We start from the raw sequence: 14270 nt of genomic DNA on the forward strand, positions 1-14270 counted from the left end.
GCTGCTCACACACCTGCACGACCTCCTCTGCCAGTGCTGGGACGAGGGTGCAGTGTCTCAGGACATGAGAAATGCTAACATCATAACCTTGTACAAGAACAAGGGCGACAGAAGGATTGCAACAACTACAGGGGCATATCACTTCTCAGCATCGTGGGTAATGTCTTCGCACGCGTCATCCTGAACAGACTGCAGACGCTTGCTGACAGAGTTTACCCAGAGTCGCAGTGCGGGTTCCGCGCAGAGAGGTCCACAATCGCCATGATCTTCTCTGTCAGGCAACTGCAGGAAAAATGCAGAGAACAACACAGACCCCTCTTGCTGGCCTTTATAGACCTCACCAAGGCATTCGATCTGGTCAGCAGAGACGGACCCTTCACAATCCTGGCGAAAATCGGTTGCCCTCCAAAGCTGCTAAGCATGATCCAGTCCTTCCACGATGACATGAAAGGCACAGTGCAGTACGATGGCTCAATATCTGACACCTTTGACATCCGCAGTGGAGTTAAACAGGGCTGTGTCCTTGCCCCCACGCTCTTCGGCATCTTCTTCACAGTCCTGCTCAAGCACGCCTTTGGGACGTCCAAAGAAGGGATTTACCTGCGCACACGATCAGATGGTAGACTGTTCAACCTGGCACGATTGAAGGCAAAGAGCAAAGTGCGTGAAGTAATCCTCAGGGACATGCTCTTCGCAGACGATGCTGCTCGAGCCACGCACACAGAAGTTGAGCTTCAGCGCCTCATGGCCCGATTTGCTTAAGCATGCAATGAGCTTGGGTTAACCATAAGCCTAAAGAACACAAACGTGATGCTTCAGGACGCGGAGATCCTAAGCATCTTCATCAAAAACTACGAACTTGAGGTGGTGAGTCAGTTCATGTACCTCGGCTCTACCATCACCAACATCCTCTCGCTCGATTCTGAGCTCAACAAGCGGATCGGAAAGGCATCAACAACTCTCTCCAGGTTGTTGCAGAGAGTGTGGAACAACAGCATGCTGACCTTGAACACTAAGATCACCGTGTACCGTGCATGCGTGCTAAGCACTCTCATGTACGCCAGTGAAACCTGGACTCTGTACGCTTTACAGGAGAAAAGACTGGTGCCTTTCACATGCGCTGCCTCCGACGCATACTCGGGATCACCTGGAACGATCGAGTAACAAATAACGGGGTGTTCGAGCGTGCCAAGGTTCCCAGCATGATCACACTCCTCCGGCAACGGCGCATCAGATGGCTGGGCCATGTACCTCGGATGGATGACGGACGGATCCTCCAAGACATCCTTTATTCGGAACTCACCTCTGGCAAAAGGCCGATCGGACGGCCACATCTCCGATTCAAGGATGTCTGTAAGCACGACATGAAAGCCCTTCATATCGATGTCAACACCTGGGAAGAGCTCGCTCTAGACAGATCAAGCTAGCGACATGCTCTGAGCACTGGTCTGAAAGCAGGAGAGGACAAGCAACGCTTGCTAGCTGATGAAAGACGATCACAGAGGAAGAAAAATCAGCTCCAACCAACACCAGACGCAACCTTCAAGTGCAGCAAGTGCAGCAGGGACTGCCACTCCCGCATTGGACTACTTAGCCACAGCGGACACTGAACAACCACCAACCGGGACATCTGTCGTGGGCGCAGTTACATTGTCTATCGAGACTAACAGATACCATCATACTATTATTGATAAAGGCAAACTTTCAGCCATGCATTTACTACAACAACAGTGACTAAAACTCAGATACAATAGTTTTTAATCATAAATATGTTGATATGAAAATGATTATAGACTGTCTAATTACATAAGGTACAAAATAATATTCAACGCATACGTTTTAAAGGCAATATATAATTGACTGTATTGCTGCCCCGTTTTGTATTAAATCTGTTATGTATTTAATAGTTAAGCGGTCATTAATGTGATTATGTGATTACATATTCCTGTGTGTCATGAATTTAATTAAATGTTCTTGTGGTTCAATAGTCTATTTCATCTACAGATTTATTTTCATTAAGGTACTTTAGAAGAATTGTTATAAATCTAGACCCAGTATTTAAAGATCGCCTGGATGCTGCCGTTAATACTGATTCATGCACTAGGAGCTTCATGGTCACAAAATTATTTCTCAATTGTTTAAATATCAGAAATTTTTTCCTCAAATTTTCAAATATCAGTTCCTAATATAGTTTTACATCACGACTTGAAAATACTGGATTAATTAAGGTTTTGGTAGTAAAAGTTATTATGTTTAGAATGTAATGTAATGTAATATTTCTTAGACGGTATCTTGAGATTATTTCAGTCAAATTAGCAACAAATAAGCCGTGTCACTTTGAAGTTTCCAACCTTCTCAGAAACAAAGTAATTTGACCTATATAATACACCATCGGCTACATTATACCAAGAAGTCTGAATCCACATAGGTTCAATCATATGTCCGAAAAAGCTCAAATAAATCGGACATTTGTTTCTTAGATTATCAAATTACAATGTCATGGTGGACAATTTCTGTGTATATTAAACTGTTGAAATTAAAAACATGGACTCTAGACTTCAGATGTGTTTTGTGAAAACATTAAACTGAGACAGTTCAATACTTTACAAGTAATCATGTTTTTCTTGGATGCTCCAAATACATACATGACGTCAAATTATTGTATTGTCCTAGCTAGGTCAAGGGTATTATCAAAATCCCCAACATGGTTAAAAAGAGTGAGGTCAGTGAGGTCAATGACACGAATGGAATAATGTTGATGTATGGCAAGACCGAAACTGCAATTAATGGCTTAAACAAAACATTTTTGAAACACGTTTGTGACTCTAATTTTCCTCATTTACTACTTCAAGGCAAACAATGATGATTCAATACCACGGTGGAGATTCTATATTAAATTATGAAGTGTTGCAGAAACATTATGAATTTTATTATTTTGAGCCTGTTCTCCATTGCAGATAATCGTTATGAAGACAAGACATGAAACATCATATATAAAATGGTGATTGCACGATGAACGTGGTACTGATAATGTGTATGAGGCAAAAAAGAGTAATAAAGCGATATAGATAACAGTACAATTTATTCGAACATGCTTAGAGGTTGCGAGTGATTGACATTATTTACTAGATAACGTTGCATACAGTTAGTGTGATGTAATGTATTTAATGTTGAAATATAAACTTGATGCGGTGTTTCAAATTGTACACTAAATGTCGTCAATACTGATCGACAAGATATTGTCTCTCATTTCAGGACGAAATCATAATTCCAGTGTATTTAAATTAATGGTTTCACTTTCCTTTAGTAACAAAGTTTGATATCTATACTTTATCAACAAATATACCCACAAAAACACACACACACACGAACGCACACAAACACACACAAGAACAGGCACATACATGAATATATAGGTACACTAACAAAGCATGCATATATTTGCAGTGCTTGATTGGACAGACATAATGGGAGTCACGTGTCAAATTGAGCCATGAAATACAGTTGAAAACTAATTGTTTGTATGAAATGGAACCTTCACAAAAAAGTGTATTTAACAAGGAATGTATGACATGCTACTCAATTCAATTTCATCCCTTCTACAGAGATCGAAACAAAAAGTTGTACAAAGGGAAACGATATTACTTAAAATTAACCAACGCTTTCTTGGCTGCATAAATGCTGTTTATGTCCATATTTAAAAAGTAAATAAGGTTGCAGTGAGGTCATTTAATAAATTCATTTGCTATACTGTATTTGCTCATACTACGAATTGTCTAAATTATTGAACTGCCTCAAGAAGATAAATGTGGTATGATAAGTCAGTAGGAAGCATTTCTGTAAACCTTTCCAAACGAACTCTGAAAAGCTTTCGGAGTCGTACAAGCATCTGATGTCTCTGATCGTTTGAAAGAAAACTCATCACAAAAAGCATTGCGCGTGAACTATCACGTGCAACAACATTTAAGGCCAGTGCATCTTGCATATTTGCAAGCACCATCCGTGTAACAGACGTGGATTAGAGAGTGTCCTTTGTTACTATCGTGAATAAAGTATGGGGCAATAGTGTGTTTTCAAGAATTATCTGCAATCGTTCAATGTCAAATCCAGCATGAGGATCCGCCGAAGTTATTACCAGGCTGGGAATTGTATGTGTGGTTACTCTCCAAATAAGATAGATTGCTCTTTTCAACCACCTGCAACTTTACAAAATTCGCATACATATCGGATTGTAACATTGCTGCCAAGCACATATATCATCCGCGAGTAGCGACGCTTAGCCGGTATGTGTTTCTTGACACGATTGCATGGAAGATTCCATTGCAGTTCCTCACGTGACTTCTTTGGCTTACGCGGCTAAAAAGCGAGGCAGTCTCGCAACCCATTTACGAGATCTGCCGGTGCTCAGTAATTCCTAAGCGTATTGATTTCCAAAAAATCTTTCAAAAAGTGCTCGCTTAAATCGTTCACCATTTGCCTGATCAAGATGTCTCATGGCGTGTCCACCTCTGATTGCAACGTTATGTTGTTGCATCAGCGATCATACCGCACCAATAAAGTTTTTGCCCTGATCAACCTGCAGCAATTATGACCAGAAGTCTCACATGAAGCCCGAGTCAACGGGAATACATTTGTTCAAACGCGGTGGAGACTTCAGTTGCTGCATTAGTGCACAGCGGTTCAGCTAGTTTGTATCTGACTGCAACGTCGATGACCGTCAACGCGAATGTGCCGGTGATAGAGGCATGTAGTAAAAACACAATTTCTGTCTGAGTAACTTCGTTGGGAGCATTCACATAAAACTATGTTGAATCGTCATAGACGGCGGCATGTGCTTTTACCATATTACCTGTCGAGACAATCAATCGAGAGGCCTGAGGCAACGATGAGTTTGATAACCGCTACTGTAACTTTACATCATCTTTTTTCTGTCTGGTCTATAATAAATCAATTCCATTAGTAAAATTATCGGACATATATTTCCCTGCCCACGAGGAAATAGCTGATCTCATCAACCAGTTAGCGACCTATATTCGCATGATTTATTATTGACATCAACTATATGTCGTTGTAGGAGACCGTGTTTTTTACGCGATATTATGAGTATGACGCGCTTGATCAATCGAATTTACTGGCAATTTGCTAGCATTTGGTTGATTTTTTTCGTCAAGTCTGATATCAAGTCGGGTTCCAGTATCATAGTAATTATCTCCCGGAACATGTTTCTCACCAGGATAGAAAACAATGCAGTTCCTGGCAATTTTCCGAATGTAGCGGAGATATCACCCACTGATACCGGTGGTCGTTCATCGCCGCGAACAAACTTATATTTTTAAGTCACATTGAACACACATGCCTGTAAGAGCTCGCCTGTTATTCCTTGTCGATGTTTCTCTTAACGAAGTCGTATCCGTGACAGCCTTCCATGGGAGACAATATATACTTATGACCATTAATAATATATATTCCTCCAATATGAACGTAATTGACCTTTCAATCAAGCACCCGTCAAACATCATCCGCCGTTTCCAAATTGTATTCAAGTCATTATCATTGCTCCGTCAGGGCCTATTAAAAGTCTATTTCTGCTCAACGTGATAATGAGGTGGCTCAAACGGGACACACTTTATTAGTAGCGCCTTCCACAGACGACCAGTGATGTGGATAATTCAGGTACTGTTGAATTTATCACGGGCATCAATGTCGCACCATCGATCAAAGATCTTAATGCTAGCATTAATAATCCTATGGATTTTGATAATGTCATGCTTACGAAAGAAATCCAGCAAGAATATTTTCACCAGGCAGACATTGAAACACAGCTATCATTTAAGTTATACAGTGGTATGCACAGATTCCCAAACCGATCAGAGATAACTGCACCTTTGTGGTTATCTTCAACGGCGTTTATGAACTTACACTTCGAAATATTCATCAAACTTGTTGTCCCGGCGACATGAACACTAATAAGTTTAAAACCTTATTTGCACACTCTCAAAGAACTCCACATGGATTCATTACAACCAGTTTACATGATCCAAAAGCACGTTTATCGCAGAGATAACTTTATAATATTTGTCTCAGCCCGCGGTGGTGGGAGTCTCCCTTTATTAACGAAATATTTTGCTAAAAAAAGATTCAAGACGATATTTACACAAATATATCTATGAGTGTGAAATTACAAGTCGGTATCGCTCGTGAAGTTATTGTTAGCAAAATTAACGACGAATTTGAAAAGATACAGCAGCGAATGGAAGAGGGTTGATATACACTAGCGGCAGAAGATATAATTATCAAATTACTGCAGCGCAAAATGGTATTGTTCCTGGCTGGTTTACCCGCCAGTGTCAACAATGATAGCGAGATTGCTAAATTTGTTCCATTGGCTAGAGCCAAGAATCAGATCGTATATGTCTCGTCAATATAAATCTGGAACGGCTGTAGGCGAAAGTGCATGAAAACTAAGTCCATCTATTTTGGATTGCTTGAATTAGGCATCCATATCAACCGATCACTACGTCAAAATTACGATGAGATATAACAACAAGATACGTTATATTATTTTTTTCACGGCCTGTCAGTCAAATACAAATTGACGTTCTGTATCTTCCCGCGGGTGTCAATCAGTTGAAAACTTGATCTGTCACGCTAAATCGTATTCGTGACAACGATGGATAATGACATTGTAAATAAACAAGATTAGTTAACACCGATACAATCAAATGCCTCGGGGTGGGATCTCTGGAAAAATTCTATGAGGAACATACCCGTGCTGGGCGAGCCCCGCACCGACGGTCTAGTTACCAACTATAGCATCACAACCATGTTTTTCATAAATCATCGACGGGATAATAACTATGTCCGGCGACTTGTTGGATCGTTGTCGGAGAATATATGTAGGGCCTCTTATTTTATCCAATGCCTCAAAGATCTTTAGACAATATTCCTGAATTATGTTATTGATATCTTGCTGCATTGTATCTATATCCAGCTGGGGTAGTTTGAACGTAAGCAGTTGAATTTTGGTGACAAGTCAAGAAATACCGTTCTATGTCATACTATGCTTCTTAATATCCTAACATTATCCTTGTGAATTATTATGTCTAGCAAACATGTATTAACGAATTCTGCATCAGGTTTCACTAGGTTCAGATAATGTGCTGTCTTAATGATGTTTAGTTTAAAATCATCGTTCGAATGCTGATCTATATACTGCTACGGCATAGATTTCAGATCATCTTGTGTTTTTATTTGCTCTTTAATTATTGTATCGATAAGTATTTTATTAGAAACCGCTAGCATATGTGTTTCACCTAATTGTGATTCCTTCATTCTTACATTGTGATATAACCATCACCCACATATCACGGTTCTCCCTAGTTATCCGCTACAGATGTCGTCTTATATACTCTGAAATTCTTATGCTTATTAGATTGCCCGATAAATAAATCAGATCGTTCTAGTTGTGGTGGTCCAACACAAGCCGGTGCTACCATCGGCCTCCCAAAGACAGCTCGAATCGACGACCTATATATGTCAACAACTCAATGGGAATTATCGGATTCTGGCGCTGATATTTCAATGGGGGAGCTTAGCTTTGGCTTATGTACTTTGACAGAGTCCTTTGATTATCTTCCCATTATAATTTAATTATACGCTTATAATCACGTTGAAATTCACACGACATTCAAATCCGGTGGATAATCGGATACCTATCAACTCCTATACGCAAAAGCCAGTGAATTCTAAGCGTCTAATACGCCAATTGAGTTTGATCTGATATTTGGTCAACTATAATAGTGATAATTATGCTGGTGCGATCTTAAGGATCGACAACTATGTTCCTCCATCGGGGCTGGAAACCAGTATCGAATTCCGGCTGGATTTACGTCACTGATATCATCGTGGCTCACAGTTTTGTTGTATCAACGATAATCTACTCCAGTCGGTAGTTATGTCTGCGGTCTTGATTTGATTCTTACGGATTCTAAATATGGCAACGTTGTCTCCTTGAAGACATTTCCGCTGACGTCTGTCTTGTGATACAGATAATAAGTATAACCAGTTGCAGCAAATCCACTATTTAATATTACACCATCGTTTAAACCCGTTGAGTGTATCGATGATATATTTTTACATGCGTGCATCGCCACCAAAGATATGTCTGTGCGTTCATTTAAATTCTAACGAGCACTTGTTCATTGCCTTTTCGTCTTAATATTAAGGACACAGTCAAAACTAACAAAAGAGCGACACCGATTCCAATCACGGGCGTAGCTGATAATGTACATATTAACTTCGTTGCACCAGTGAAGGCACCGCATGTACAATATTGTCGATGATGATTATCGTCTGATGTACTTCTTTGTTTTGTCGTGTACTCGTCTATTATTTTGTATGCGATGCCTTACACGCACGTGCTTGATTATATAAGTAAGATTGTGGGATTCATCGTCGTTATATATGATATTAATTAAACAATTGCGGTCTTTGCTCCACAATTTACTAACATCACCAACACGTCGCTGAAGTTAAGTATTTGTATTTTGGATGCAAAATGAAACGTTTTTAATATTTTGATTCAAGACGACGGACACGATTCTGATATATCTATAGGTGGATAAACGCCATGTTGACTTGGTAAATTTGCAAAATTTCGCCGAGTAATACACCAATACCTTAACGGTATCCTTGCTTGTGCTACTCTGTTTAGGCCATATTGCTGATCCGGACACCAAAATGTATACCGCGTTGATGAACGGACCGGTATGAATAATACAAGCAAAAATCGTTGTGAATTTTTTCGGCGTTGTCAAAGAGTTGTATGCGAACTTCAGTAATCTTAAAGTCGACGACATTTTGGAATCTAAATACCGCATTCACGACTATACCCATTATATTAGAGTTTCTTCGAATACTCGAAAACGATCTCTTACCACCATCATATTCAGATCTCAGCGGTTTAAATGGCCTATAAGTAACACGTGTTATTAGCGTACCGAACTATAATTGTTATACTTATATTTATTAAACAAAAAGTTATATATATATATATATATATATATATATATATATATATATATATATATATATATATATATATATATATATATATATACGCACTTATGCAATCGTGTCATTGTTCCGGAAACTGAAATTAACTTTCTCCAAAGGCACGAAAAACTAGTTATTGTAGTTTCCTCAATAGTTATAAGGTATGTTTTTCTTTTCTTTTCATTTAACAATTGTTGCTCAAATGATATGTGTACAAATGCGTATAAATTGTATTTACCCGAGCAAGTTCCGCTTGATCCCTCCCATTCCCCCTGTTCATTGCAACGAATCTGGGATATTTCGGTCAGATTATAACCTTCCTTGCATCTGGCTGTTACCACAGTATTGTAAGTTCTACTGCCCTCAACGCCCCCAGTGTAAGTTAGTTCACTATGGTCTGGTTGAGCAAGCTGTTTGGTACAACGTATCACTGAAATAAACGACTTATGCAAATGTAACACTTTTCTAGTAATACATATTTCACTGTCGTATGTAAAATATACAATAAATATGTTCGTTATTATTGATAAATTCAAACTTTCAGCCATGCATTTGCTGCAAGAACATTGGCTGAAACTCAGATACAATAGTTTGTAATCGTAATTATGTTGACATGAAAATTATTATATAATGTCTAATTACATAAGTTACAAAATAATATTCCACGCCGAAGTTTTAAAGACAATATATAACTGACTGTATTGCTGCCCCTTGTTGTATTAAATCTGTAATGTATTTAATAGTTAAGCGGTCATTCATGGGATTATGTCGTTAAATATTACTATATGTCATTAATTTAATTAAATGTTCTGGCAACTGAATTGTCCATTTCATCTGGAGATTTATTTTCATTATGGTATCTTGGAAAAAATGTAATAAATCCAGGCACAGCACTTAAAATCCGCCTGGATGCTGCCATTAATACTGATTCGTACACAAATAGCTTCATTGTCACAAAAGTGTTTGTCAATTTGTCAAATATCAGTTCCTAATTTAATTACACCACTACTTGAGAATACTGGATCAATGGAGGTTTTGATATTAAAAGTTATTAGAATGTATTGTAATATCTTTTAGACAGTATCTTGAGTTTATTTCTGTTAAATTAGCAACAAAGAAGCCGTTTCCTACCCTTCCCAGAAACAAAGTTATTTGACCTATATACTAGACCATCGGCTACTTTATAGCACGCTAAGATAGTCTGAATCCACATAGATTCAGTCATATGGCCGGAAAAGCTCAAATAAATCGGACATTTGTTTCTTAGTTTATCAAGTACATATACCATTATAGACAATTTGTGTGTATATTAAACGGTTTAAATTAAACACATGGATTCTAGATTCAGATGTGTTCTGTGAAAACATTAAACTGAGACAGTTCAATACTTTACAAGTAATCATGTTTTTTTTGGATGCTCCTAATACATACATGATGTCAACATATTTTATTATCCTAGCTATATCAAGGGTATTATCTAAATCCCCAACATGGTTAAAAAGAGTAAGGTCAATGACACGAATGGAATAATGTTGATGTATGGCAAGACAGAAACTGCAATCAATGGCTTAAACAAAACAGTTTTGAAATACGATTGTGACTCTTATTTTCGTTGCTTTACTACTTAAAGGTAAACAATGACTATTCAATTCCATGGTGGAGATTCTATTTTAAATTATGAAGTATTGCGGAAACATTATGAATTTTATTATTTTGAACCTGTTCTCCATTGCAGGTACTCGATATGAAGATAAGACATGAAACAGCATATATAAAATGGTTATTGCACGATGCATGTGGTACTGATAATGTGCATAAGGCAAGACAAGTGTAATACAGCGAAATATATACGAGTACAATCTATTGGAACATTCTTAGAGGTTGCGAGTGACTGGCATTATTTACTAGTTAACTTGGCATACAGTTAGTGTGATTTAATGTATTTAAAGTTGAAATATAGACTTGATGCGGTGTTAAAATTGTACACTAAATATCGTCAGTACTGATCAACAAAATATGGTCTCTCATTTCAGGACGAAATCATCATTCCATTATATTTAAATTAATGATTTAACTTTCCTTTGTAACAAAGTTGAAAACCTATACTTTATCAACTCACACAAACACACACACGAAAACACACATACATGAATATATAGGTACGCATACAAAGCATGCATATATTTTCACTGCTTGATTGGACAAACATATTGGGAGTCACCTGTCAAATAAAGCCATCAAATACAGTTGAAAACTAATTGTTTGTTTATGAAATGCAACCTTCACAAAAAAGTGTATTTAACAAGGAATGTATGACATGCTACTCAATTCAATTTCATCCATTCTAAAGAGATCGAAACAAAAGGTTGTACAAAGGGAAACAATACTGCATAAAATTAACCAACGCTTCCTTGGCTGCATAAATGTTGTATATGTCCATAGTTCAAAAGTAAAGAAGATTTCAGTGAGGTCATTTAATAAATTCATTTCCTATACTGTATTTGTGCATAGTACGAATTGTCTAAATTATTGAACTGCCTCAAGAAGATAAATGTGGTATGATAAGTCAGTAGGAAGCAGTTCTGAAAGCCTTTCCAAACGAACTCTGAAAAGTTTTCTGAGTCGTACAAACATCTGATGTCTCTTATAGTCTGAAATAAAACCCTGCATAGAAGTCATTGCACGAGAACTATCACTTGCAATAAAATTTAAGGCCAGCGCATCTTGCTTATTTGTAAGCACCATCCGGTGCAAGTTTAATTTGCGTCCAATAGTACAGGGGAATGCAAATGAATTTCTATTTAAGCTTGTCATTCTTGATTTCAAGGCGCCGAATACTCAGAGCTCATTATTTCATTAAAACGAGATCATTGCTTGGGGCACGTGCTGTTGCTTACACGAGGTATGGCATTTATGTAACCGATCCCAGACAAGGTGTTAGAATATCCTTCAGCAAAATTAGATTCAACTGCGACATGGTTCTTTTATTCATTCTCTCATCCCCCATCTCCCTGGTACAAAGGTGTACAAAGTGCAATGGGAGATTTACGTTCATGCTAAGATGCAAGACAAGAATAAAACTGAACTCATTAGCTATGGTAAATTAGAGATACGTGGCTACTTAAAAAAGTAAAGCAATGTAGTTTTCCTCTTACTTGGGAATATGAAATAACAGCTTGGATGGATTCTACAATAATGTTTGCCTTGATGATAGGTGTAAATATAATTTGAGAAAATTGCACAAATATATGTCAATTTACAACTCCATGTTTTATTATGATAAATTAAACCTGGAAAACATTATATTATATTTCTTGCCTCCAGATATGGTTTCGCATCTGTAGCCGCTGCTGTATGTTTATTTACCTTATGGTTTGTGCCTATTTATTTAGTGTAATATTGATCATCAAGCATTTCATATAAAAATTAAGTGCTGCTCGAAATAAGGGATCCTCTTGATGAGAAGATTTTCTTTCGTGACTTATGTAATACCCTCCCGTACATTATCAGAAAATAGCAATTTTGGCAAATATGACCTTTGTGGCCAATATAGCTGTATAGAAAGACAAATGTTTGTACGTTGCCATAGTTTGCATAATTGCATTCCAATTTTTACACAATGTTTAAAACAAATATAAGATTATGTCCAACTTTTTTACATAAATATTTAGACGAAATATAGATTCTAATAAATCTTCAGCAATATGGGTCATCTGTAGTGAAAGAAACAGGCATCAGCTGATAAAGGAGAAAAAGAACCAGTAGCGCTGCGCTGCATGTTCTCTTCCTGATTCATTCACTGATAATGGATCTGCTGTTTATGTTTTTACCCAAACCTCTCCTTTTCGTTTGAGGCATGCTTTATCATATGATTCATCGTACTAAAATACTTCAAAAGTCATATGTATAGCCTCTACGAAATAGGCAAGATGTATAATAGACTAATGTGATCACTCTTCCCTCAATAAGTATATAATGGGTTTAGATTACAAAAAAACCTGATGATTCGACGGAATGAAGCGTTTGTCAGAAGCAAAGAGCCAGCAACACCAAATACAAAACAAAATGCTTTTAGCAGCCTCAGCGTTATTTGTGTTTTCTAACCCCACGTAAATCTATTTCAGATATCAAAGATTCAAGCTTGTTTAGTGCAATTGTTTTATTACTACCCTCCGTTATCAAATACGTCAGGTTTAAATTTCCTCTTTTATCAATCAGTTTATTTAATAAGGAACCTTTTAACTTCTCAAGTAAACAGCATGTTCTTTCTATAAAAAAATTATACCTGACAAGGCATAATATACTAAAACTTTATACTGACGTAAAGCAGTCTTATTTCTCAAGCATACTGGTCAGGATATGTTGGCAGATGGTTTATACTAAGAGAACAATTGATTTACACCACAATGCGGTAGTGATTTACGAAAATAAGCAAATGGGAAATTTACAATTCAGCGTATTCTTACCCAGAAAAGATCATTAACGAAATTTTAATTTGCATTTTACATGCAACGGGCACTTAAAAAAAATAAAACGTTAGCTGTTATTGCTCTCAGAAAATTCTAAACCGACACGAAATTGATAACAGGTATAGACTTTGCATGTCAATTCACCGGTTTGAAATTGGGTATCTTTTCAAACTTTACAGCATGCTTCAAAAACATCAATAAAATACAATGCAAAGCTACTATACTACAGTCATGAAAACTGATCTCTTAATCAATATTTTTTTCAAAGGAATCAGCACCCAGTGTTTCGTTGGACATTCACCATTAGGCCGATTAATATCAATGGTAATTTAAACAAAGACGCAAAAGAAACTGATGTAGCGTTAACTATTTTATCATCAACATATGACTTGCAATAATTCACGAAGCACAGTGTTCCATATTCCATCACGCCTGACCATCAAGATCAAAACACAGTTACATCATATCTAACGGTGAACATGATGTAATGCTTGTAAGAGCCTTAATAGAACCTGTCTACATTTCAGTTTGTTAGTAGCACTTAAGTTGGCGAATTACGTTTCATGGTGAGAAACTTAATATGTATTTTAATCAGACCTAAGGACACAAATCATGTTGCTTCGAGACATCAGTGTTAAGTGCGTAATGCACGGATATCCTTTAATAAAGCTACGAATTCATTTTGAATCGTTCTTAGAATTATATATACCATTAAACAGACAAGATGATTATAGTAATGTACTGAAC

At 37.3% G+C, this 14270-nt stretch overlaps 1 protein-coding gene across 1 annotated transcript in view; it reads right to left on the bottom strand.

Moving 5' to 3' along the window:
• Window positions 1-14270, bottom strand: part of LOC149807700 (E-selectin-like) — a 98835-nt gene that overhangs the window by 21921 nt on the left and 62644 nt on the right. The window contains exon 7 of the mRNA XM_089959222.1: window positions 9293-9484. Coding sequence (XP_089815348.1) covers window positions 9293-9484 — 192 coding nt within the window. The remainder of the gene's footprint in view (window positions 1-9292; window positions 9485-14270) is intronic.

Source organism: Sinohyriopsis cumingii, chromosome 1, assembly GCF_028554795.1.
Source record: "Sinohyriopsis cumingii isolate HCF-2022 chromosome 1, ASM2855479v2, whole genome shotgun sequence".
Classification (NCBI taxonomy): domain Eukaryota; kingdom Metazoa; phylum Mollusca; class Bivalvia; order Unionida; family Unionidae; genus Sinohyriopsis; species Sinohyriopsis cumingii.